The following is a 27167-nucleotide window of genomic DNA, read 5'->3' as shown; positions in this document are numbered from 1 at the left end:
AAAAAAAGTAGCTCACTCATCTTCACTATTCAAGCATCTTTAGAGTAGAAGTCTACTGGTTTTTAACCCTTTAATTCAGAAGAGGCCCACGAAGTCCAGGGTCCTGGAAGACTTCCAGTAAAAACATTAAACCATGAATATAAAGTCTCTAGAGAAGAAAGCATCTTGGTTTTTGAACAGCATATGATAAATTTTGAAACCATGAGATTAAATCAAATTGTATTTTAATGTGGTTCAAGAGAAGTCTTTCTTCTGTAGACTGTCAGTCTCCCTCTTAAAATCATCTGGTAACTACTGCAGTGATGTAATGTTATTGGCACCTCTCAAAATTAACCTAGAAACAGGTATGGACAATAGGACAATAATGAACACAAAAGGACATTTCTCCTTACAGGGAGCAATGTTTTGAATATAACAGCCTATCCAAAAGCTTCCACTCTGTCTTACACAAGCCCCACAGAAGAAAGCTGTGGCTCTTGATCACAGCTGTACCTGGCTTGCAGGAGAATCACCAGAGGAGCAGCAAAGGGCTGAGAGGTTCCTTTTCCTTCTGGGCTGTGCCACAGGAGCGCGAGGGGTTACCTCCTCCCCAAAAGCCATCCCCTCAGTAGCAGACTGTCACTAGCATGGAAGGACAGAAGCAGGAGCAGCACAGATTCACCTCTTCCTCCTGGCACAGCTTTTCCATAGGTGTGCACATGCAGCAGAGCAATCTGATGCGCAGCTTCATTACACATCCGGATGTATGAATGAGTCATACATAGAAAATACTGGTTTCTCATGGTTGCATGCTCGCACACGGGTGGGGATTGAGCAAATACATTTGGACATGGGCTGGAAACTTCCCTTTTGTGACAGAACTAATAGCCACTACCAAGGAGGTTACAATTTAGCAATGAAAGAAGAGGGTAAAACATGTACAGTAAGAAGGCATGAAAGAGCAACCAAAGTAATACAAATAGTTAATGCTGTGGTGAAATATCTTGAATTAAGCTTCAGCAAAAACCAAGTATCATACGTGACCTCTGCAGCGGTCCTGCATTACTGAAAGCTATTCACTGGCCTCACCAAGAAACCTGACTCCACTTGCTGTAGGGTTCCAGGCTGAGAATGGGATTAATCCAGCTGCTCAGGATGGGATTAGGACGCTGTGGCCAGGAGCCCATGCAGCAGTGGCCGGCAGCTGCCGGGGGCGAGGAGCAGCGCGCCCGGCGTGCCAGGAGCCGCGGCAGCAGCAGGTGCCTGTGCGGGAAATCGCCGGCTGCTACGTCCGGTGTGGAAAACACTTGGTAAAAATAAAATAGAAGGGAAGTACACACGAGCCAGAAATTAAATGCTTGCATCTGATATCAGAGGAAGAACACGTCGGTCAGACAATCCGCTGGGGGTTTGAGCCAACTGCACCCTGGTCAGCAGGAACATTTTATTGACATCAATACCAGCACCACAAGGGCCAAGAAAAACATGTTGTGATCTGCACCTCCTTGCTCCACCCCATCCCACCCTTCTGCAGTGTTCTGAAGGGAGAGGTTCTCCACTGCCTTCCAGAAAGGTTTGATGCTGTTTCTATCACACGTTTTCACATAAATTCCCCAGTGAGAAACACCATACTAATTGCCTCTGGTAGAGCACAGTCCCTGGTGTGTGTAGTGCAGGAGCCCTCCTCTGCCCCACTCACCCACGCAGGAGCATGGCAGAAGGCACCATCCTGCCTGTATTCCCAGTGCTGGATTTAGAATTAGCCAAAAAGATGCAAGCTTGGATTAACAGCTGAAAACAAATTGGAAGAATAGAGGTCCTCTAAAAAACCAAAAAATACTGCAGTAGTTACTGACATATCATGACAACTGCATTACTGGGGTGATCCCATTCAAAGAACAGAATGATACAGAGGCTCTCCCACATCCCTGGGTAGTAGATGTTGACTTAATGTTTCCTATTTAATCCAAAGCTATTAAACAATTTTAATATGAAATAGTTTTTTTAAAAAAATAAAGATCATGAGATATCCATAATTAAAGAGTGAAAACGGCACACAATATTTGTGAGGTTTTTCTTTACAGACTTTTAGGGAAATATATAATAGATAGAAATATAAGTAGATCAAGAATTTACTCAAATTATCACTTCTCTGTAAAAAAAAAATAAACAAAAAATAAACAGTTCGTTTAGATCTACAAGAAATTTTTTAAACGTTCTAATTTTTTGGGTACACTTTTTAAATGGAAGTATTTATGTTACATGTGTACTTTTAATTTTTATTTTTTTTTACATTATCCTAAAAAATCATTCTTCCTTCCAAGTAATATTTACTCTCATTTAAATCAACCAACATCATGCAATGGCTTATTTGCTCACCCAATGGGAAATAAGTGACATTTCTTCTTCTTACTTATTCTAATCAAAGTCAAATATTTGATCCTTCTGTGTGTAGTTTGCTACTAATTACATCAGTCTGATGTATAGTATTTTGTGTTACTAAAAATACATCTACAAATTAATAAATGCAGCTTAAATTATGCTTTCAGAGCACAGTAGAAGAAAGCCCAAAGCTCATACATAAACATTGACAGCAGCTCTGTTTCCAGACTTTAGACACCCACATACCCACAACATAGGTGCAAATTGGAAAAGTCTCTGCTTGTTCATCTGGTAGGAAGTGTATCTGAAAGGAATATATCATGTAGGATTTAAAATCAGAATCAACTTCTTTCCAATAAAATAAAAACAATTCCTTTTAACTCTGTTTTTCCACTCATTATATTTTCCTCTTGCTGCCTTCCTCCTTTCTTGAAGGACAATGATGGATATCTCCATCCAGACTGAAGAAATATTTAGCTTCAATTGAAATTGAAGTACAGCCAGTTTTTCTCTTCTGAATGAAATAATTGCAATTAAGATAGTTAATTAAAAGTGTATGTAAGAAATGTGTAAGAAACTCCTTAGAAGCCAAAATAGTCTTAAAACTTAACTGAGCACTGGAATTTTCAGTCATGAGACATTAACACAGTCAAGAATCCAGCAATACAAAACAGAACTGGACATTCACGTAGGTATCAGGAAGATCCAGTCTTACAACTAGCAAGAAGATAGTTTTGGAAGATAAATCTCAAAATGTGGGACAAAATAATCTGTAACTACTAAAGATCAAAACATACATGATGGATGATTATCCCACATCCACAATGTAACAGGTGTTAAGAAATTGCCCTTAAGAGGCAGAACTCATGGTGAAAAACATATTGTTCTTTTGGATTTCGTAATCCAAAGATAACCTAAGAGAATAGCATCTCCCTTTCCTTAATTACTAACTTTGAATTTTAGACATATCTTTTTTTGAAAATGAAGTACATGTATGGCAGTGTATTGATCAGACAGTGAAAGTCTTTCATAAACTGAAACAAATGGCACTGTTCAGTGCTTACTAAGGCAGAAATCTCCTAGTGAATAAATGGAATCACTACAACCCCCTGCACTAGGGGCCTCACAAAATTCAGTAGCACTAAAGGTACTAATTTGGACAAAAAATCCACAAGACCAAAAGAGGACCCTTGAAAAGATTCTTGACCAGCCAAAAGTCCCTGCACTGACTTGCTATGTCAAGATGCAAAACTTGATACCACAGATTCTGAATTTACTGAACTGGCACAATTACCATGACTGGGTGAATGTTAAAAACACACATCTCAGGGGCAGCTGTCAGAGTCACAGGTGTTGGCTGCAATTTTAACAACAGCACTGTTTTTTCTGGTATACTCAACTCATTTGAAGAGAAAATAAATTGGAATATATGTACATAAGCAATTGGCTTGTCTTATTTACTCGTGTTCTCCTATTTGAGCCCAAAAAAACATTTAAAACCCAGTGATTATGGTTAAACCAAACCAGTTAATCAAGTGACTTCAGTGCAATCTGTCTTGTTAGAAAATCAACTGAAACATGCTATAAAGCAGCAGCAATAGTCCAGAGATGCATTTACTTTGCTGATGACTGACAGAAATAGGCGATCCCATCCCAACTGACAACGTGCAAATAGCACAGAAGTGCTTCCCAGTGTGAAGCTAACAGCACTATTCACTGCAACAAGAACAACCCAAGCATGTTCACAACCATTTGCAGGGAAACAATTTTTGGACAAAACAAATTCACCAGTGTTGAGGCCAGTCACAGGTTATAAAGGCAGCCTTGACCAATGGCCAGGGAAGCTACATTGTCACCTCAGCACTACCTGTTACCCTCACACAACACCTCTGCCAGACAAGAGCTCCTCACACCCTCTCCAGAGCTGGGGCCAAGTGAGAACATCTGCTCAAAACCAGCCTGGCCAAGAGTGCCTATAGACCAGAGCTTGCAGGCCTTCATTATCACTTCTGTCACAAACTTACTGTGCTCTCATAAGTAAATAAGGGGCTTGAAATTAATTTTGGGATTTGGGGACCACTGGCAAGACCCATCTAGAATGGTATCCTGAGGATGCCTCCCATGCTGTTCATCCCTGAGCTGGGCAGGAAGCAACTGGAGGTGCTTTGGTTTAAAAGCAGAGTTGGAAGAGGAAGCAGTGGCAAAGCACCCATTGTGCAGACACTCCTCCCCACCACTGCTGAAGGAGCCAGCGCTGCACTGAACCCACCCCCCAGGCAGGGCCCTGCGCGCTGTTTCGGTGCAGCTCTTGGCAGTCATCGGCAGAGGCAACCCAGAAAGAACGAGGGCTAAACTGAGTATGTGCAAAAACACACCTATAAATGCCTCAGGACATTTTGGGCCAGAAAAGCTTAAGCTTCTGAAATGTAAGGAATCTCAGGTGTCTCCAATAACTGGGAGAGGTTTCCACAGGCAACACTTTTGAAGGGAACTGTCTGAAATATGCTTTAAAGGATACCAAAGTCCTAGATTCTTTAATGGATTTAACAATAGATACTGGAACAAGATTACTACAGGCATTTACTCAGCTGAATACAAAGCATTCTAAAAATACTTTTGCTTGTCATAAAATAAGATTAGAAAAATATATATACAAAAAATCACATGAACAAAGGTAAGTATGAACAACTACCTGGGACTTCTGAGTTACAAACAATACACACTATTTAAAATGCAGAGGCGTTGCCACAGAAAAGAAGTTACTAATCCTGTTGGGGCAAAGTAACTGCACTGGTGTGTGGTTTGCATGGGGGAGGGAAGGAAAACGAAAAGGAATTGCTTTATTAGCCTTTTTGCAGCTTTGTTTGTTTGCTTTTTCAAAAAAACCCCAGCTTTTCAAATTACTTTCAACTGATAGATATAAATGAAGAAACTTGTGTTTATCAAAGCAAGTATTAACAATTTAGTTAAACTTCGTTTATTCCCAGAGATACCTTAGGGCTAGTAGTTTAATATGTACCTTAATGGGTTGCCTTACTTTTATAAACTAGAGGGTAAAACTGAAAGACTTTCCACTGAGACGTGCTATTAAGAATATTCCTCTTCCTCAGCATTTTCACTTTGAGTGAATACAAAGTAAATCCACTTTACTTTGCTAATGAACCAGCTCTTTGTTCATTTATCTATCGAGCTATTTATAAATATCTTGCAATCACAGCATTATCTGGGGGCTAAGGAGCATGTTTCAACTCAAAACAAATGGACATGTCATCTCATGTCCTTCCATAAACAAAAGCTAAGGGCTTGGAATCCAGCAGAGATTTAACCTCGTAATCATGTTGTGTATGTTCATTTTCATAGCTGTTCTTAGGAGCTTGTAATAGTGTAAAATACGAGCAGTTGCCCTTAACTTGGAGCAGCCCTGGGAAGCAATAAATTGTTGCCCCAGATGTAGGTGAGACAGGGGACACGTGGGGAGGGTCCCCCTTCCTGGGCGTGCTCTGCTGGGTTACACCGGCTGCCCAGGGACACCGGGGAGCTGCTGCCTCACTCGGGCAGGGAAGCAGTGCCCATTGGTGGAGATGAGGCAGGAACTCACAGAAACCTCCTCAAAGAAGCTTCTGAAACTTTACTTTTCCCCCATCAAATACCTCCAGCCTACACCGACACAACAGCAAGCTCTGGCTGTACGACACTGACTTCTCAGATACAAATAGGCATTTTTTGGTGACACGTTAAGTACAGCAGTATATGAACCAAGTGGTAATTCAATGAAATGGATGTTCCCAACTAGAAAAAACTGCAGCATATCCAGATTAAAATCACATTCTTCACATTTTAAAACTGAATGCAATTTTTAACTCTGTTTTTTTTAACTTGCACAGACCAAAGAAGTGGTTGTTCAGTATTAACACTAAATAAATTTCTCCCTACCCAATTCCATGGCATCTACCAGCAACACTATAATGAACGCAAAATACGCTTGCTCATTTTACACATTTTTATTTGTACATATGCAAGTACTAAATAACTAACACTCAGACTCTGGGAGAAAGGTTAAATTCTAAAAAGTTATACCAGTTTCATGATATAACTGGGTGTAAAACCAAAAGAGCTGTGACTTAAAAAAAAAATTAAAAAATCAGTTTTTAAAGTGATTTCTTCACTTGTAGTGCTTTCAATTCTTTCACTTTAAAAGTCACTACACATTCCAAAAAATGTTTATTTAACCTTGCCTAATCAAGCAATGCAGACTATCAGAAAACCTTTATACCCTGTTGTTTTCACCTGGAATTAGACAACGTGGTTACCATACTCTGCAACCCCCTCATTCCCTAAATCCTACTGAAGATCTACATGGAAGTGAAGCTCCTCTCAAGTTTACCTCTCTCAGCAGTCTTAGGCAGAACGTTATGATTTTTCTCTTTTCATGTTTTTAAGCTCGGGTGCTATCCCCACCCTTTCCCACCCAGACCTTCCCCGTTTCCACTCCACACTGAGCGATTTGAAGCAAGGGAATTCTGCAGCCCCAACGCTGCTTCCCGTTCCCACATCCCCCCGTGCCAGCGGGGCCATCCCTTACCTACTGCTGCCCACTGCATCTGTCCCGACTGATGAGAGACAAACGTGGCTGCAACAAAGAACACGGGGTGTTTACTGTCTCTCCAGAGGGACTGGAACTATCTCCTTGTGTTTATACCTCAAATCCCAAAGTCACAATAGCCTTTCTGTTCCTAGACTTTCACCTCCAAATATGTTTGCCCTCTAATAACATTTTACCCAAGGGAAAAAATCTATTAAGAAGCACTCAAATGTTACCTATGATATCAAAACATACACTCAAAAATCAGTTTAACCAACTGTGATACTGTGATTCATGTAAAAAAACAAAAAGCTTCAGTATTTTAACAGATATCAAATCCTGGAATAACTACTGTTGTAATTTTAGGGTTCTATTTTAACAGTTAAAAGAGAGACATCTGGCAATAATCTACAAATAAATACAGTGTCTCCATTCTTAGTTTCTCCTCCAAAACACTACCTAGGAAATTTTTGCAGCATGATTCATATAATCAACATGATACATTACAATGCCTTTCAAATAATTCCGAATTCTTAGTTCATTCAATAAAAAACTCATTTTTGAAAGAGAAAAGGCAACATGCCCTGCCAGAAAACTTGCTTTATCGACTCAGCCCTGCTGCCAGCAGGAACGTGGTGAAGCAAACTCCACGATTTCAAAAGCATTTTTTCACAGCGAGGGCAGAAACAGAAAGAGGATTATTTACCGAAATGCGAGATTCCACAGGTGAGGCCAGAGACGGTCTGAAATCCTCTTCTTTTAGTTCCAAAAGTTTTAATTTATGATGCAGTCTGTAATAATCCTTTCAAGCTGCCAGGTAGAATGCACGCCATATCTCAGCCGTGTTTTCTTTTGCCCTTCTGCAGAGTAACTTTGCTATTTGCATAAAGCTTAGTCCTGGCCTATGGGACTTTTTGAACATCTACATGTTAGATTAGCTGTCTTGACATGCTCTATCAAGCATGACATCATGGATCTCCATGGTAACCTTAGCCACACCTGCCCAGATGCCAGAGTTACCTGTCATGTTCAAATCTAAATACACACAACAAAAAACCCTCAACCACCATATTTAGGCAATCAGCCCTGCAAAGGCATCGGAAGGATTTGGGTTTTGTTTTTAATTGATTGAAATCTAATTTCATTTGCCAAGAAGATTTCTTCTTCACGGGGCACTGCCTGAAGCACTAGTGCTGCTTCTGACCCTTCCACACTTCCCAGCCTATTTCCTAGTCAAACAACAACTGAAGAAAGCCGTGGCAAACTTCTTCCACCTCACTTTCTTACCCCAGGCTCACAAGCTCCCGCTCAGAAAAGCTTCTACACATTCATTTTTGTTCTCTGCCCCTCAGAAAGGTTTTTTCAGAGCTGACTTGTAAAACAGGTTCACAGCAGGGATTACCCCCTCCCATTGCCAGGTTAGCATTTTAACCTCTTAATTGCTAACTCCTTTTCACGCTCGCAGCTACAGACCCAGCTTTTACACTTGTTCCCTCTTTCCTTCTCTGCCAACCGGAGTCAACCTCACCTAAGCAGGTGGCTGTGTTCTTCCATGGGCTCCACAGCAGATGATTCACACTGTCTGAAACTGAAGACATCCCAGACTGTTTCCCTCTTGCTTTCTTTATTTTTTTACCTTCCCTGGGGATTACATTAGCACCTTCCTTTCATTACCACAGGTGAGACAGCCTTGGCAGAGGTAAGGTATTTAAAGCTCCTGCAGAAACTTGCAGGAGCTTTAAATAATAAAAAATAATTAAAAATAAAAAAAAAAAAAAAAAATTTGTTCCTTGGCTTTACAGATATCCAGGAAGAGCGAGCTCTGGTGCCCAGCTGTGGACTTACCTTAGGGGGGGAAAAGCTGCAATGTGAGGGCGAGCTGCTGGGCTCTGGGTGGCAGAGCTGTGGTCATTGGGTTCCTCCTCATCCTCCTGTGCTGGGGCGCATGCCTGCACCCCCCAGGCTGCTGCAAAGTCATGCTCCACTTTACCACAGACCAGTTTAGCTGCAGGCTATTTGCAATATCCCAAGCCCCTTGTGCAAACAAAGATGGACCCTGCCTCTGTGAGCTTTCCTTTCCAGAACAGGATATCACAAACAAGGCAACAAACCTTCGGAGGAGAAACTATCTGTGTGCACAGCTGGGAGGTTTCAGGTCATCACATTAGCTAACCATCTGTAATCCCTGCCGGCACTTTACCTGGCCATGATTGTACTTCTGATTTGTGGCAGATTATCAGGAGCAGAAATGGGTCCTCAGGAGGCACATCCAGGGAGGGATTTATCTCAATAAATGAAGCCTGGAGGAAACCATTAGTGCATAGTGGAAGATGCAGACAACATTAAGCTGCTCTTGCTGGTGGAAGACATACAGTAGGATGTGACAGCATCAAATTTTTTTTCCTGATGTTTATTTCTTGCAAACAAGGAGTCTGTTGGCCATACTCAGATAATGATGGCTAAAATGGGCAAGAGAAGAATGTCCACACAGAAGAAACCAGACAATTAAAATTCTTGATTTTCTATTGGCTGTGGAGCTGACAGGGTTTAGAGCAACGTGGAAGAGAAATTAAATTATATACCAGGGGCTACCTCCTGACTGTAAATACTGAGGTGTTTTATGTTTCAGCTGCACAATTTGACAGAGAGATTAGAAAATGGTGTTGCACTGACTAGTATCCTTGATAGGCATCCTACAGTGGGGAAATTCCCACCATGGACAATGTTGGCACTTTCCAGATACTGGAGCAGCTGAAGAAGTAAAAAGGGAGAATAGGAACCTGGAAAGGAACCTGGAAAATAAATTGTGACATTTTTATTTAAAATGTGACATTTTAAATCATGTCTTCCCATATATCTTACAAATTTTGTTTGTGATGCATGTTTATGCTACATATACATACCTACTACATCTGCATGTAGTTTGTCTTCTACACCACTGCTACACACTTACATATGTAAGGGTGGAAAAAAGGAAGTATGGATGCTAAACACATACATGCACCCTCAAGGCAAAATTATACTATAGTCTTATTCATGGAGTGGCTAAGAAATCACGCATTATATGTACACATACATGCACACACACACAGCTGTGTGTGTATATATATTTATACACACATAACTATGTGTATCTATATACAGTTACATATAAACACACACAAACACACACACACCAAATACTGATACGTGGCTGTGCACACAGAGACACAATTGGTAAGAAAATCCCCCTCTGAACTGTAATGCTATGATCATCATAGTCTTACTGCATCTGATGAGCCAGACAGTTGATACATCACATGCCAACTAAGCAACTTCCTTACAATCAACTTGTATTATTTATTTCTGCATGTTTTCATGTGGGTTTCGTTCAGTTTATACTTTTTTAAGTAAGGCTGTATAGCTGGAGTCTTCAGTATTTCCCACTTCCAAGGAATACATTTTGATGCTCTAACAGTAGTTTTAAAGTTATTTTGTTTTAAAATTGTTTAAAAATTCATTACACACAACACATACAATATATGTCTAATCACCAAAAAATAGAAGCAGGAGAATGAATTTTACCCCAATAAATTAGCAAGGAAGACACATTTTAAACAAATATCAAGAGCAGTTACTGCATTCCTTCTGTAATTTATTGCCTTCAGAAAAGGCTCAAATTACAAAATGTGTAGGGTGTAATGCTGTAGGCTGTTCAAACTAGGTTTGCAGTGTCTGCAACACTGGAACTAAATATTTACATGACTCCAAAAGATCTAATCTCTGGATTTCGCCCCCCTCCCACCCCCTTTATTTAATTTGTATGCTATCTTTATCCACCACCCAGCACATTCCACATAGTCACTAAAGTTCATGGAAGAGATAAGTGGGGAGAAAAAAAAGTCAAGACTTTAAAAAGAAAGGAATAAAACTGTTCAAAAATAAGGAATAGATCATCCTCATTAGAGATGCAGTCTTGCAACAATTTTAGCTGGATACAGATGGATTCTAACAGTGATAGCACCTGGGATCTCTAGAGACCCTGTAAAAGAGAAGTTCTAGGGGTGAGTTAACAAATTACAATCTTTCCAAACTTGTAACAGTCTGATCTTCAAAGCCTCTCAAGTATGCAGAGCTTCAAAGAAGTTTGGAATTCACTAAGAGCTTCCATAACAGTACAACATTTTTCCAAGTCATTTTTATTCCTTATTTACAATTAATTCGCTGTTAATGTTGAAACACCTATAAACCACTAAGGGAAATGTACTTCTACAAACAGGCTTGCTGTCAGTCATTTGTTAAACCAAGAATAATGAGCACAAGATTTTTTAGACCAAATTCGAAATTCTGATGCTTGATTGAAAAAAAAATTAATTATCTAATAGATGGTAGATTGGCTGAACAGATTAAACACTGTTATTGCACCCAAAACCAGAGTCCAGAGTTAGGAAGAGATCCCTGCAGGGCATGCCCTGAATTCAGAGGTCGGTGTGTCAGCAGCCTCCACCTGCTCTGAGAGATACATCAGCGTGTCACCCCCCCTCTGACCCTACATCTACTGCTCGCTGCTGGAAAGCCACTGCAGGCAGAGGCACACCACCCTCGGGTATGCTGCTGACAGACGAATGTGGGTGTCAAAGCTCCCTGGAGGAGAAGATGGTTATAGGTAAGTCTGTTCTGTTTGCATTACAAAACTCAAAAATAGAAAAGAAAGCAAATGAAAGGGTAACAGAGCCAGCTAAAGCATACAGACACACTCTGCAGGTATTGTCTTTACTCCCAGGCAGCGGTGCCAGTACTGAAATGTAACAGAAGTTAACAGCTGTTCCATATTTTCCCTTCAGCTGTGAAAAGTACGTTGAGACTCATATACTAAGATCAAGAGTCTCACCTTCACTCCTTTCTCTGTGTACCCTTTTAAAAAAAAAAGAAAAAGCTCTTCAGAAATGTCAATTTCAACAAACAATTCCAAGGTAATATTGAACAGATTCATTTTGTTTCTTTGAATTTCAAGGCAACATCTGAATCGCAGGCCACATCCAAAAAATTTGTTACATACTTTGTTACATTCTCACCTTTTGTAATGAGGTAACACTCAATTTTGTAGGAGTTATAAGGAGTGTTAAACAAAAGACATGATACAAATTTCACTTCCTTACCTGATCTCTCAGTCTCTCCTGGTGTCCCATTATTGCTGTGGCATGGTGGGGATATTTCTGTTTCAGATGCTCAAGAAAAGCCTCTCTCTTCCTGTCCATTTCTGAGGTTTGCATTCCCAGTATTTCTTTGGAACTGCGAGGGCCACCTACTGTATGTCTTCGAGGGATGTTGCGGGTGGACTTTGAATTAGAAGAAGTGTGACTGCTCGGGGTGGAAAGGAGCTCTTTAGATCGGAGACATTCTGCATCGTCTAGTGATGTTACATGCAAACTGGGCTTTGCCTGGTCTGAAAAGAAACAAAAACCAAAACCAAACATAGTTTATATTATAAAAACTTGGAATACCAACATTCACATTAGCAGCAAAATGGGAAAAAAGACTGATATGAAAGCTAGGTACTTTTAAAAGTCTGGCAGTGCGCAATGGCATGTTCTGCATCATTAGGCATATACACATCATAGTAAGTGGCCCAGAAATAATCCCTTATATAAGCTATGCACATACTTATCTACTTTTATCACACAATTGCAGTATTGCCTCACAGAAAAGTGAGTGTTATTAAAGTAGATGTTCCTTTTATATCAACTTTACCTATGTGGCTTGAAAAGAAGATTTGACAGGGCCCTTATTCTCTGACCTTTAAGATCTACAGGATGCTTTCTACAAGAAGAAACAGATTTCTTCAATAGGGTCCAGTACACCTAATGGCCCCATAACTAGTATCCTTAAGGATACAAACTGATAAAATTCCTTTGACAGAGCAGATTTGTAATCTTTTATCTTTTTTTCTCAGTGTGTTTTCAACATGTTCTGAAACACCTAGGAAATAATAAGAGGGTTTGGGAGTCTCTTTTTCGTGATTTGTGACTATGGTCTGGTTTTAAATTTCACAGATCTCGCTCAGATTTTATATGTCTCAGGATAGCAGGCTGGAAAATTCTACATCATTTTTCCATAAACTATTTCTTAGGAAATAGAATAAAAGCAAGTTCTGTGTGACCTAAAAAAAAAGGTGGAAAAAAACCCCTCAGATAAATTTTACTGCTTTAAAATCTACTTTAAGACCAAAGACCGCGACGACATTTGTAAAGAGATAGGCAGACACTGTGGGTATGTAAGTGCTGGCTTATCTTCAGGTAACTCTGTAACATGAACCCTCCGGTGCTCAAAAAATCGTAGACTGGAGCCTTGTTACCTAATACCTTTGAAAAAATCCCTCACTCCTTTGTCAGCAAAGAAGGAAAAATAAACTAACAAAAACCTGAAGTACTGAAAAGGCCTCTCCAAGTCTGATGTGGCCTTCCTCATCTTTACCGGACAGACTCAGACTCAGACAACCCTGAGTGGTAACCCTTCCCAGCACCTCCCTGGGAACAGGGAGCTCCTTCTTCTACCTGTCTTGAATAAATCTTTATTTCTCTCTGTCTGACACTTTTTGCCTCAGAGCCCCTTATCCTCCCGCTGACGTTTCGCCCGCGTGCTGCCATTATGCAGCACCGCTGTTTGGAAACTCGCTTCTTTTTATGGTTCAGTCAGTCATTCTGACACTGTGTGTGGTAGGCACTCCACTTGCCTCAGGATTTTATGCTGAGGATTTCTCAGCTTTCTGGCGTGCACTGTCAATTGCCTGCCTCGTGCCATGAAACACCAAACCATAGTAATAAAACAAATCCTCGGTGGAGCTGCTGCTGGATGTCCCACCAACTCACACAGGGAATCAATTTCCTTGGGTTCCATAACAGAACTTGGCCCTGGACAGTCCTCAAAGACTTCACGTGTTTCTGTAAACTCCCTGTACTGTTCAAGGGCTCCAAAGTTTTCAACAATGCCCTCTTGTTTGCACTAATGGAAACCATCCTGAAAGTAGATGCAGGAACAGGGGCCCAGACCGCAGGTGACACCATGGTTTGATGAGCACAGATTTGGACACAACTTTGTGAGAAGGTTTGGTGCACAGGGAAGTCTTACTCTCACACAGATTCAAAATGTCATCTGTGATCTTCACAGCACCTTCTAAGACCTTCTTAGCAGCAGAGTCCTGGTTAAACCTTCAGAGCAGCAGCGTCACCTTCATGTACAAACACTCATGCACTCAACTTTTTCAAGCACAATTCAGTTAAGAAACATCTGTCCTCTCTGCTTATTGAAAAATCAGAGCATAAAGCCACCAGGTACACTGAGCTTGTTTGAGAAAAATGGCAAACAGGAAAGCTTTTCTTGCAAGAAGCCAGCATAGCTACTCCAATTACACTCAGTGAAAATGGTTTCTGAAAGCTGCACAGTCATTCCAATGGATTTTACACGGGAGGGAAACTAGGTGGGCTGGGGCTGGATGGAATTTACCGCCTTTATTTTGTTGTGCCAAGAGCCTAGAGGTTACATCCCTGAGGCTGCTGGAACAAAGTCAGAGACATAAAATAAGGGATTTTCTCGGAGTTGGAGGGAGTCAGCATAAGCGCGGGTGACTGAGTGCAGCAATTTGGTATAAGCCCTCAAAGTACGGTCACAGCAGCAGTTTCAATCACTGAAGTGATGGCAGGCACTTCCTCAAGAAGGCAGGTAAACCTATGCTGACAAGCACAACCCAGAACTCATGAGTGTGTATTTTGGGTCCTAAATCTCTCTCATGCAAAGTCTTTCCCTACACTGCACTTCAGTCTTTTCAATAGTTTAAGAAGGAGCTAATTATTTGGCACATAAAGAGACATATCAAGTAAAGTGTTTAACTGCTGTTTGTTATTAGGTGAAACCTTGAAAAGGAATCAAAAATAACACACTTTTTTTACACTGTATTGGAAAGATCAATAAATTCTCTTATTTTTTGTTCATATATTTGAAAAAATACTGCATAAATACCAGAGAAAAGAAAGGAATGCAAACTATGCAAACTAATTTCTCATCTTGCCAGAAAGCTGACTTGGACATCCAGCAAGATCCTGATCCTGCAACATTACAGCACACAGCAGCACATTACTTTCTTTGCAACCCAAAATCTATTGTGCTTCGGTATGGGTCTTTTCTCTACTAACTGCTGAAAAAATTGTTTTGGACCACTTCCTGGACCACTGGATAAATGACTTCAGTGGCAGGGCTGAGTACTGGGCTGTTGAAACTCCCCTGTGGCTCTTGAGACACATCAGTTCTACAGATGCTGTGTATGCCACAGTACTATAGGGAGGAAAAACTGAGAGAGATTTTCTGGATTTTGGAGTGCTCTATAACATTGTGGGTAAACCTTCCATATCTTCCAAGTGAAGATAATAGGCCTAGCAAATCAATCTCCCCAGATAACTGTGAAATGTGTGAAACATCATGTGATGGTTCCCAGATGAGTGCTAAGAGTAGGAAAAGGATAAATTATGCAAGTACCCTCCTTGGGAAAGGAAGAAAGAGAAGGCAATAGAAAACACACAGGTGTGAGATAAGTTTGTCTCCTTCTCTCCCTCCCTCATTTTCAGGAGCTAAAAGCCAAAGGTCTGTTACATAAAGCAGCAAGTCTAGAGGGCAACTAAAAGCAAGACTTGCTGACTGACAGGGAGAAATTTGGTTATCCAAAGGCATGAGTAATTCTTACACTTGATTTGCTTCTCTGATCTGAAAACAAGTTTCAAGATTTCTTAACATCGCCAACATCTCCATTACTACAGTAAAGGCCCAGGTCTGCAGTGTAGAAGGAGTATGTTTAGGATTAGCAGCAAGATTATCATGACGGATTAATGGCTGTGAGCTAAGGAAAAAAAAACCTAGAAAAATAAAAAGTTCTTCGATATGTCCTGGTATGTAAATCTTCCAAGTCACACCCTCCATGAAGTCTACAAAGGTCAGGAAGTCACTTTGCTTCATTACTTTAAATGCTAGTTTAATAGTCCTGTTTTGCAACCCAGGTGACATGAGAAAAGAGCATTTTCAGAATAATTTCTGTGAGGAACAAGTGTGGACCTGACCCATAATGATACTGTGAAACTGTGCCTTGAAGAGAACCCCATTCAATACTAACATTTTTAAAAAGAATATGGCTTTAACAGCATGAGTCAAACCAACTTCTGTTACATTTATTTAGCAGTAAATGTGATATTATTTGGAATTGTTCTAATTTACTTCACTGTCTTTACAATTAGCTCTCTTTCCAATGTAAATTTTGGACAGGGGCCAAAACTACTACATTTGGTTATGAGCTTTCAGCACTCAACATTTTTGGGAACCATAGAATCAGTCTGGCTCTGTTTTCCTAGCTCCACATGTATCTGAGGCAGTTCCATACAACCCCGACAGAAGAAATGTGTTACTGAAGGCTTTTTTTTTCACTAGTCAGACACATTCTTGAAGTGAAGATTTCCGTCCCACTAAACATAAACATACATAGACACAGGTTACTCCTAATGCTCAGTAATTTTACTTAAAAAGTAATTCAAACGAGCATCAACCAATTAATGAACACCCAATTAAAAAAAAAAAAAAAAAAAGGAAGAGGATTATTTTCCTCCTAAACTGCTAATACACTATTTATTAGCATTGCATGCTCATAACCTTGTGTGATTTTTTTAAACCACATGTACTATTTGTTTCACAGAAGCACAGCAACACAACTTTTCCTGACGTGCCTTTGAGGAGCACAACAGGCAGGAAATGGGAATGTTCACAGGTGCCCCACAAACAGATACAGATTAGATTCGGTATTTATCAGGCTAGCTGATTGTTACGTTCCACGTGGAATGCTAGGAAATGGTTTTCTTTCACTTTATAGGAGATAGATAGTGCAGCAGTGAATGTGTGAATGCACAGCGGCAAACCCCGCTCAGACAGTCCTGGCTTCGCTCCAAAACAAACCCCAGCGGTTTCACCCAAAGCAAACTAAGCCTGTCACAATCTGCCGTGGATCTCCCTCTTTTAACAGACACCCCGAGGTAAAGATGAGCTCAAACCCACTTGTCCGAAGGAAGGGCTATCTCTCTGGCACAGCTGAGGCTGGCACAGGGTTTCAAGGGAAGGGGACAGGCTGTCCCCACCTCAGGCAGGGTCCCGCAGCCGTGACAGCCATGCAGCGTGCTCCCGGCTTCGGAGGGCACACAGAAATCTCTCCGAAGAGAAAGTCAAACTCACAAAGTTTCAGTATTAGGGAAATGTGCACAGCAGAGCCATTAGTACAAGAAAAAAAAAAAAAAAAAAGCTATTTTTTTTTTCCATGCATTCTGTCTCCAGTTATATAAAGCAGCAACGAGGGACATGCTTAAACGTAACTCCATCTTTGCCTTTCTTATATCGCCGCTTACTTACCCTTCGTCTGCCTGCTGTCTGTTGGGCAAGCCAGGCACAGCTCAAGTTTCTGGCTTTCATTTTCCTCCATTGTCCCTGCCTACCGCACAAGCTCTCCCCTCTCCAACTTGGAGCCGCAGCGCCCGCAGCGCCCGCGCCGGGCTCGGGGCGGAGAAGGGCGAGCTGCGCCGGCGGGAGCCCCGCTCAGTCCCGGCTCAGCCCCGGCTCAGTCCCGGCTCAGCCCCGGTTCAGCCCCGGCTCAGCCCCGGCTCAGTCCCCGCTCAGTCCCCGCTCAGTCCCGGCTCAGTCCCGGCTCAGCCCCGGTTCAGCCCCGGCTCAGTCTCCGCTCAGCCCCGGTTCAGCCCCGGCTCAGCCCCGGCTCAGTCCCCGCTCAGTCCCGGCTCAGTCCCGGCTCAGCCCCGGTTCAGCCCCGGCTCAGTCTCCGCTCAGCCCCGGCTCAGCCCCGCTCAGTCCCGGCTCAGTCCCGGCTCAGCCCCGGTTCAGCCCCGGTTCAGCCCCGCTCAGTCCCGGCTCAGCCCCGGCTCAGTCCCGGCTCAGCCCCGGCTCAGTCCCGCTCAGTCCCGGCTCAGTCCCGGCTCAGTCCCGGCTCAGTCCCGGCTCAGCCCCGGCTCAGTCCCCTCTCAGTCCCGGCTCAGCCCCGGCTCAGTCCCCGCTCAGCCCCCTCTCAGCCCCGGCTCAGTCCCGGCTCAGTCCCCGCTCAGTCCCGGCTCAGTCTCCGCTCAGGCCCCTCTCAGCCCCCTCTCAGTCCCCGCTCAGTCCCGGCTCAGTCCCCGCTCAGCCCCGGTTCAGCCCCGGTTCAGCCCCCGCTCAGTCCCGGCTCAGTCCCCGCTCAGCCCCGGCTCAGTCCCGGCTCAGCCCCCTCTCAGCCCCCGCTCAGCCCCGGCTCAGCCCCGGCTCAGCCCCCGCTCAGTCCCCGCTCAGTCCCCGCTCAGCCCCGGTTCAGCCCCGGTTCAGCCCCGGCTCAGCCCCCGCTCAGTCCCCGCTCAGTCCCCGCTCAGCCCCGGTTCAGCCCCGGTTCAGCCCCCGCTCAGCCCCCGCTCAGCCCCGCGGTGGCACCGGGGGCGCGCCGAGCCCGGCCCCAACAGGTGACGGCCCCGCCGCCGCCCCTAGCCCGCCCGCACCCCGCCGCAGCCCGGCGGCCGTGTGAAAAGCAACATTTCAAACGCGATTACAGGCCCGAGCCTCCGCTGGAATCCGAGCCCACAGCCTTTTAAATCTCTGTCATGGGACAAAAGACTTTCCGCACGGTATTTTTTTTTTTTTTTTTAAGCCCGTAACCACCAAGCCCACAAACATTCCTGATAAATGCTCCTCTGTCTTTCTTAGCGTCTAGCTTTAAAGTAATTCATTATGTGAACTCTTTGAGGTTTTGTTTTCAGTTGGATTCTTTCAAGCCGCTCAGAGAATGAATTGGGGAAAAATCAAGATAGAGGAATTCAACTTCAGCTAAGCCAATAAAAATGAATGGTAGCAATATGTAAGCAGGGACTTGGGTTAAGAGGGATTTCGAAGCCTCAGCAGCAAAACATATAGAAACATATAACTAATTCTCTTTTGGCAGATCAGAGGCCAGCAGTCTGCATGAAAATCAATAGATCTACAAGGCTGCAAGACAAGAAATAGTGTGGCTGAGAAGGACAAGATCAAATCCCACAGATTCCAGCAGATGCCACATGTGTTGATTCAGCAGAGAATATCAGACTGATTTAGTCTGTCCAAATCATAACAGTGAGTCAGAGATGGTGGAACAAACTTAGTATTGAGTTACAGTATCAAGACCAGAAAGTTTATCCGCAGACAACTTCTGAACTAGATTAATAACAAAGTATAACTGAGATATTATTAAAAATAGGCAATTTCTAGCTTAAATTCATACTCCAACATCAGGTAGCAGTATCTTGGATGTCTTTTTAAACAGACCTAGCATAATATGGTCTTCCAAGTTTTCTTCAACTCTGACTTCAATATAACATCAGCCAATTTGTTTGCAATGACCTCTCAACCACCCTGTCCAGACAGGCTAGGAAAATTCCCCTACATTTCCTTCTACATCTCGATCTGGCAGAAATGTCATCCTGTCTGCCTAGGTTATTGAACACAAAAATGTTTTGAGTATATATAAATTCAGTACAGAAGCTCCAGGAGGATCACTCTCTTCATGTTCCTATCCCTCCACTTCCAGTTTAAAAAAAAAAAAAAAAAAAAAAAAGGTGTTTGAGTAAATTACAATGAATGATTGATAAATGAACAAACTATTGTTCATTAGATCAGACAAACATATTCTCTAGCACTTCAGAAATATTTATTTTCCTTTTTAGTAACTAATTCTATATGGTCTTGGAACCTGGCAAAAGTCCCAGAAATCTGGCACGGAAAACAGAGAAAAGATGAAAATACAATTTAAACATTAGCACTGTTATTTAAGGTCTGCAGTACAGTGCTCCCAGCAGAATACTCCTATAGTTGCCCTGCAATTATAAAGAAAACAGTGTGATTTTATTTAGAATAGTGTTTTTACTGGCCCTGGGGTCCTCCTGCTCATTCTGATTGTGCACTATTTTAGGAGGAGAACTGATGGCCAGCCATCCCACTTATCTGATGTTTCTTTAGTGATATGAAGGAATGTACCTTTAACACCAAGGTTTTCCAATGTCTGGATAATCGCAATGAGCCTCTTGCTATTTACATTCACAGCCAGCTAGAAGCATGAGAGGGTTCTTGCAGGAATAGTGAACACTGAACACCACCAACTTCAAGAAATGTAAAGTAACTCAGAAACCTCTGATGGAAAAAGAAAGCTAGTGCAGTTGCCTGGAGCAGCACCATGAAAGCTGTATCAAGACATTATCTGTACACAGGGCACAGAAACTGAGAGTTCAGAAACTAAGGGCATTTAAAAAAAGTTATCCTAAAATAACATGAAAGAAAGTACAAAACATACTAGCATTAAATGCCTGAAAGGAAGGAACTTTTTCAGCCTTGTACAAAACCAGGGTTATCTGTGGAGGTCAGTAATGTTTGTACCAAGAACCTTAAGAACAGAATCAGTGCCCTCTAATTCCTTAGAAGGCTTTCCCTCCATCCATGGTAAGGAAAAATAGAAACTAGAAAATTAGTCTAAGATTAAAATAATGATGACAACAACAGTAACAATAATAATAATAATACTTAATATTTAACTATCTACTTTTAGCCAGCACCTTTAGTTTCCATAGCCAAGAGCACAAGACAGAGTTGATGCTTGACTTTCCCAGTCCCAGTGAGCAGCCAGGTGCCCCTCAGAACAGTGCCAAACTGGTCTGGAACAGCTACTTTCATGGCCACAGCAAGATGCTCCCACTGCTGAGACTGACAATAAATGGTTTTGAAAGTGCTGCTAAGGGGCCTGAGCAAACCAGATGCCCAAAATGTAGAGATGGTCTAAGAGAGATTGGTTTTTTGGTTGTGGACCTGTGATTTGAAAACTGGGTGTCACCTTATGAGAACTTCTGCAGCTGCAGACATAGTTTCTCAAAGAGGATTAAGGAGAATTGGCAAAGGAAGAGACTAAACATGCACACTTCAGTATCATCAAAATCAAACCAAACCAAAGAGCGTGCCCATAAAACATTATCACCACTCAGGAAACATAATCACCTCTGCTGCTGTTCCCAGGAGAGGGAGCAGTTGGGACAGCAAGGTCTCAAAGCACATCTCATTTTAAGGGAAAATTCCTTGGTCTCAAGCTGGATTTAATTTGTGTATCTAACAATGCCATTCCTTAAGATGTTACCGGAGTCTATTTAGATAATTAGTGAAACTCCTTTAGCAGCTGGAGACAGCCAGAACCATTATATTATTAGGCTCAAATAAAGAGCAACCCAGTACAGTCACTGGGATGAATCACTAACGAGAAGTTAAATAAACTTGATTAACCAGTTCACAACACGCAATCAGCGTTTGTTTATCTGTGGAATCAACAATAACAGTGGTTCCTTTTAATTACTGTGCTCAGATCTGGATCCATCAATATCAAAACAATGCACAGAGAATAATTGCCAACAGGTTATGATGTTTTAATTGTATTTAAAATTAATGTCCCAGAGCGACTTCAACACTTCTGGATTTAGCATATGCATAAGAGGAGCAATTAGCAAATACTGGCTGCACTCAATTTGTCAAACTTATAATATACAACAATGACTCCATTGTGGCTCTAGCAATTATTCAGAACTAAAAATCTGGGAAGCTAATTATTAATAGTCAAATAATAAGAAGTGTCCCATAATTACAGATTTGTCTCAATGTCCATGTGAAATCCAGTAGCCACTGTGAAAAATGTCATGAATGCTCCCCACAGGAGCCAACCTGTTGTAGTCAAGAAAAGAATATTAGATCTAGAGTGGTGAGGCAGAAGCCTAAAAGGAATTATGAGAACTCAAGTGGTGCTCACACTCACACTGCAGCATCTTTCCAAGCCTTTATATGGCCTGAGATGGTTTGGGACTGCCCTGCAGGAAGGAAGCATCACGAGGATGCTCCAGTGTTCAGAAAACCTCCCCTCTATACTCTGGGGAATCATGGGTGCTATTCTCTACCAACCACTCAAATTTGAAATGGAGAAAGGAACTGACTCCAGAGAAAGAGCCCTGACTGTGATGAAGCTCTGATTTCCTCCTTGGACAACAGAGAGAAACTTCAGGGCTGCAGCTCTTTTGAGCTCATCTCCATTCTCATTCATCCTCAGGATCTTCACTGACAGGCTGGGCAGAGGTCTCTCAATGCTTAAAATTAAAATAGACTCACTTCTGAAAGAAGAGGACTATGTTCAGATAAGCATATTATCAAAGAAGATACAATAACAGCCACTAGTTTATACAAGCAAAATGAAAAAAAAATCTGAGGTCTATCAATATGAATCTATGTAAATACATCTGGAGGCAAAGAAGCTAAATTTTTTAATTAATTGTCTATTGATTAGGTATTGTACAAAGAATTCTAGGTTATTAAAATATTGAGGGACCAAATTCATGATCATTTGGTCTTATCCACTTAGTAAGAGATCTCAATGAAGTGGGTCCTGTTTTTAATGCAAGCATAGTGGTTAAAATATTCAGTGCTTGAATTAAAGGAAAACATCTGAACTTGATTGTAAAAATTACAATGACAAACTAAAACAACTTCTGGGATTACTTATCATGAAATTACCTTCCCTGCTAAAAATCTGTGGAGAGTTTCAGCATTCATACTCTGTACACTCTGGTTTAGTTAAGAAGTCTCATACTTCTGTGGAAAAAGTAGCCCAAGGAATGAAATGGTAATGCTCAGCTGATGCAAAAAAGTAAGTTGAGTATGAGTTTTTCTGCTCATCTCCACAACAAAATTTCATTGTGTCTTGTCAGACCTACAGGTTTCATCTTTTCAGAAAAGTTCACACTTAGCAGTGGTGCCAAGAGCCAGGCTTTGCCACTAAAACAACTATACAAAAAGTGACTAAAAAGCTGAACATGAAATATTCAGTCAGAAGATATATTCATCCTTCCAATTCCATTTCAAATATAGCTCTGGAAGTGGCTATAATCACCTGTCACTTGGCATTGCCAAGCTGTCAGATGCTCATCTCCAAGTAACACATCAGTCTTCATGCACTCCAAAAGATATTTTTCAAGTTCACAACTCTCACACCTGGACTTAGATCATGTTAAATAGGTTATATTTTCTGTTTTCCAAGTTTCTTTCTTGTTTCCGTCCTCTCCCTCCAATATTTTAAATGAATTAAAAGGCCTGAAAGCAGTAAATACTTTAACATGCCCTAAATCAAACTGAGAAAAAGAATTGTGGTCACCGCAAAGAAGTGCTAACATTCAAGTGAGGAGAACAGCAACAACAAAAAAGAGGTGATTCTGTTCTTTCATCAATAACTTTGTTTCTCTCTCTAATTTGGGACAATCCCAACAAAACTAACAGTAGATTAACGTGATTCCCTTTCCGTCGCCCAAGGGAAGATGTAACAGAGCTAAATGAGCATAATTACAGGATCCATGTTTCTGGATCTGCAATGGAACACCTCATTTCAGCCTTTGTACCCTCCTGCTGTCATCCCACCATACCAAACTAACATGAATATGACTACACTGCCACCAGCACAACCAGCTTTGAGCCCGAGACTCTGCCATGCCTCAGCTCCTCCTCACACCTGCCAGCCTGGACAGCCCTCCCTTCACACACCACATTTTCATATGGGCAGGTGAGGAAAGAGATCAGCCTGCAAACTCCAAAACAGAAAAAAATGATCATGCTTTTGCAAGGTACCAAACAAATTACTCTGTGGAAGCAAAATATGCTTTACATTGCAGAAATTTTAATCACTACAGTTTAATGGAATAAAAAGCAGAATGTGGGTGGGAAAGAACAGTGTAGGGGATTGTTTCTGAAGGAGGTGGACCAAAGGGAGGGGGGAAGGTCGCTTTAAAGTCCACCTGCTCTACATTCAAATTCTATTTCTCCCCAGTGTAAAGCCTTTTAGTTTTCATAAGTTCACTTTGGGTGAATTGACTCCTAGAGAGCTCTGGTTGAGTTTGGATTCAAATTAATCCAACTTTTTAGCAGTGCCAGAAGAATAGACTTACTGCTTGAAACACTGATTACCACTGGTTTCATGGACATCTGCAGGATCTGGCTGTAAATTTATGAGGTGACGTGCTTTAGTGATCAAAAGTATCAGGAGCTCCTCTACACAAAGTACAATTATATTCTGAAATAATAGGAGAGATCCTTTATTTCGGCTTTTACCAAGTATACATCCAGTTTATAAGATTGCCAGGTGACTGCTTGAATTAACCAAAAATACAAAGTATATTTCAATGGAGACTGGGTTCAGAAATTAAGTAATAGTTCAAGTTATGCTGTGATTACTTTAACCACCTACTTATCAACCAGAATTTCTGATAAATATTCATCTGCAAAAAAAAAAAAAAAATTAAATAAAAAAAATTGGTAAATAGTGACTAGAAATATAACACAATGGCACCAGTGTTGCCAACCCACAGCATTCACACAATTCATGATGATGGTCTTTCTTGAAAAGCAACACTTTTTGGAACACTTCAGTTCAGTTTATTCATCTCTGGACTGTACCCAATCATATATTGACTTTTCTCAACAATGTCACTGGAAAGAACCAGATTTTTTTTCTAAGTCTCAAACTACAATCAAGTGAGAGGTCAGGACCATTGTGACTTAATGACTTAAACGTTTTTAATTGTTTTTACTACATTTTCTCCCTGTTTCCACTACAAAGGCAATACTATACAACAAATGACAATCTGAATATCTGAAAAGAGATAAAGAGAAGCAGAATAAATTCTTATGGATTTGTTTCTATGCAGATCTGGTTTCTAACCCAGATGGGATGGTTGCAAGTTGTGGTATGCAAAGCTTTTATTTCTGCCCTTTGTAGGGCACCAGCCTCTGAAGGCAGATGTCTAATGTAGACCATTCAACTTGTAAATGTATCAATGACCTCTCCAACAGTATGTACATCTCCCTCCTTCAAAGTGCCTCTCTGACCTCCCCAGACCATGCTCATGCTATTATTAAGACAGCTGATTAGAAAGAAAGCAATTGGAGTTGACAGCAGTGGCACTGCTGTTCTTTCTCAGGCCAGCCCAGTCTGTTCTGCTGGGATGCACACTTACAAATTCACTCTTCAGTATTTAGGGGTTCATAGCTTTAGTGCAACAGGGACTGTTTGATTATCTTGTCTGATTTCCCATCTATCACAAGCCATTAAATTTGATGTCGGATCCTCACAAAAAAGGCCAAAAGCTTAAATGAGATGAAGACGACATTACTGATCTCAGGACACCCATGCTGCATCTGCACTAGCATTTGTTTAAAACCCCACCACACACGCAATGAGACCTACCCAGACGATCAGTGTAAGAAGGTGAAGGACATCAAGCTCCCATCTGAGGGAGTTTAACCCTGAGCAAAGCTCTCTCCTCTGCCTTTAATTTCCCACATGAGACATCCACTTTAAAAAACCTCCAAACCATCCTAACCAAAGATGTGATACACACATCTAGTCACTGTCTCCAGCACAGTCCATCTTTTATGCACAAAAAAAAAACCCAAAAGGAAAAACACCTCAAAACATACCTATTCTGATGCACATGGAAGGGAACAAATCCTGCTGAGCACTGCACATTATCTGCTGAAAGGAGCAAGCACGACTGTTGATTATAATGACTGCCTTTAATACAGAGTTGCCACTGCTGTTATTTGAGGGTATTTCAGCAGGCAGAACACGACTGATGGAGCTGCTGACTCGGGCATACCATGTCCAGCAGCAGCAGCAGGACTGCCACAACTCTCCACCCTGCAGCAACCACCCAGTAAATACAGGCTTTCTTGCTGCCTGGGCTCAAATAGCTTTGGAAATTACCTGCTGTCATTTCACAGACTGTGTTACAGTTAACTAAATCATGTTTAATTACCCTCAATGCTAAGAAATTGCACCCTATTTCTTCATGGCAAAGTTGCCTTAACTGCAGTTTCCAAGGATCATTTTTACTCCCTTTTGTCAGCCAGACCCACCAGTGCTGTAGGAAGTGTGCTAGGTTGGAGAATCATCTCACAGCCTACTCAGTCAGTCAGTCAGTCAGTCACTGACTGACTGACTGACTGACTGACTGACTCACTCACTCACTCACTCACTCACTCACATCAGCTGAGCTCTGTAAGACTTTCATTATCCTTTTGTCTCGGTTTTCTCCTTGGAAAACAAGTCTTTGCCTCTTTTCACTTTCTCTCCAGTATTCTCATCTTCTCCTTGCAGTACAGCTAGTGGGATTGCCAGAGCCCATTCTTCTGAATTTAATATACTAATAGTAAGAAAAGGGTACATGACCTAAATTGACCTCTGAAAACATTGGTGCAGCTGGATGCTGCATGAAAACACAGAGCCCCCAGGGAAAGGGGACCTGAGGCTGGAGCACTCTGCTCAGCCAGGAAAGGAGCCTGTGGCCGCAGCAACCTCCTCACAAAAAGGGAAAGAATGTTTCAGGTTTTGCAAGGGAAAATGTCCAAACACTGAGTGAGATGCAGTGTCATGACTCACGTCATATCTTATTCCTCCTACAAGGGGAAGTCTGCTGCTCCTGTGCAAGAAGATAAAAAGGGAGAAAAAGTAACAAAGCTCTGTCTCATCAGGCCACAAGAAGCATACAGAACTGCCTGGGGTGATGACAAAAATAAGCAACGTCAGCATAGGAAGGTGTCATACAAAGTTTAAGCTTTTTCAGCAGTAGAGTCTCTGTCCCTCTCATGAATAAATACAGAACCCAAGACAATTTGATTCCAACTGTTCTGAATTTCTTACAAAAACTTTTCAAACCATGGGATGACTCACAGGTGAGGCATTCCCCTGACAATATAAAGTGACAATTTATTAGGTATGTCCTTTTACAAACTGCAAGTCTGCACTGAAATATACAAATATGTCTCATAACATAGCATATGCCTTTACATGCAGCACAGTGCAAGGCAGGGAACAGGCAGTAAGTAGTGACAATGACAGGTTTTCCTCAGTCCAGAAGAAAAAGCTATTAAATATTAATTGACAACATAGACAGCTTTTTTTATATGTAAATACTACAATACTCTGATTTCCAGGACTCATTTGCAAAATGTTAGTCTGTAATTTGTTCAATTTTATGTATGATTTTCATTCTATTGCTTTAGTCTTTCATAATTAATATAATAAGATCCAGTAATGAATTCCCTCTTTTTCTCACCCCTCTTTTGCTTTTTTTGCTCTAGAACTGTCATT

The 27167-nt window shown here is 41.7% G+C and overlaps 1 protein-coding gene across 46 annotated transcripts in view; it reads right to left on the bottom strand.

Moving 5' to 3' along the window:
* KIAA1217 (KIAA1217 ortholog) overlaps positions 1-27167 on the bottom strand; it is a 361365-nt gene that overhangs the window by 159021 nt on the left and 175177 nt on the right. For 38 of the 46 annotated variants that reach the window (XM_086860806.1, XM_086860862.1, XM_086860878.1 and 35 more), the window contains one exon: positions 12082-12368. In XM_086860806.1, coding sequence (XP_086716932.1) covers positions 12082-12368 — 287 coding nt within the window. Of the gene's footprint in view, positions 1-6943; positions 6992-7649; positions 8299-12081; positions 12369-17356; positions 17737-27167 lie in introns of those variants that run through there. The other 8 variants (XM_086860995.1, XM_086861030.1, XM_086861043.1 and 5 more) reach the window with 5 other exon arrangements.

The sequence above is a fragment of the Cyanistes caeruleus genome, chromosome 1, assembly GCF_971803275.1.
Source record: "Cyanistes caeruleus chromosome 1, bCyaCae1.hap1.1, whole genome shotgun sequence".
Lineage (NCBI taxonomy): Eukaryota > Metazoa > Chordata > Aves > Passeriformes > Paridae > Cyanistes > Cyanistes caeruleus.
Note: the sequence above shows the minus strand (reverse complement) of the source record. Positions and strands in the feature narration are given on the sequence as shown.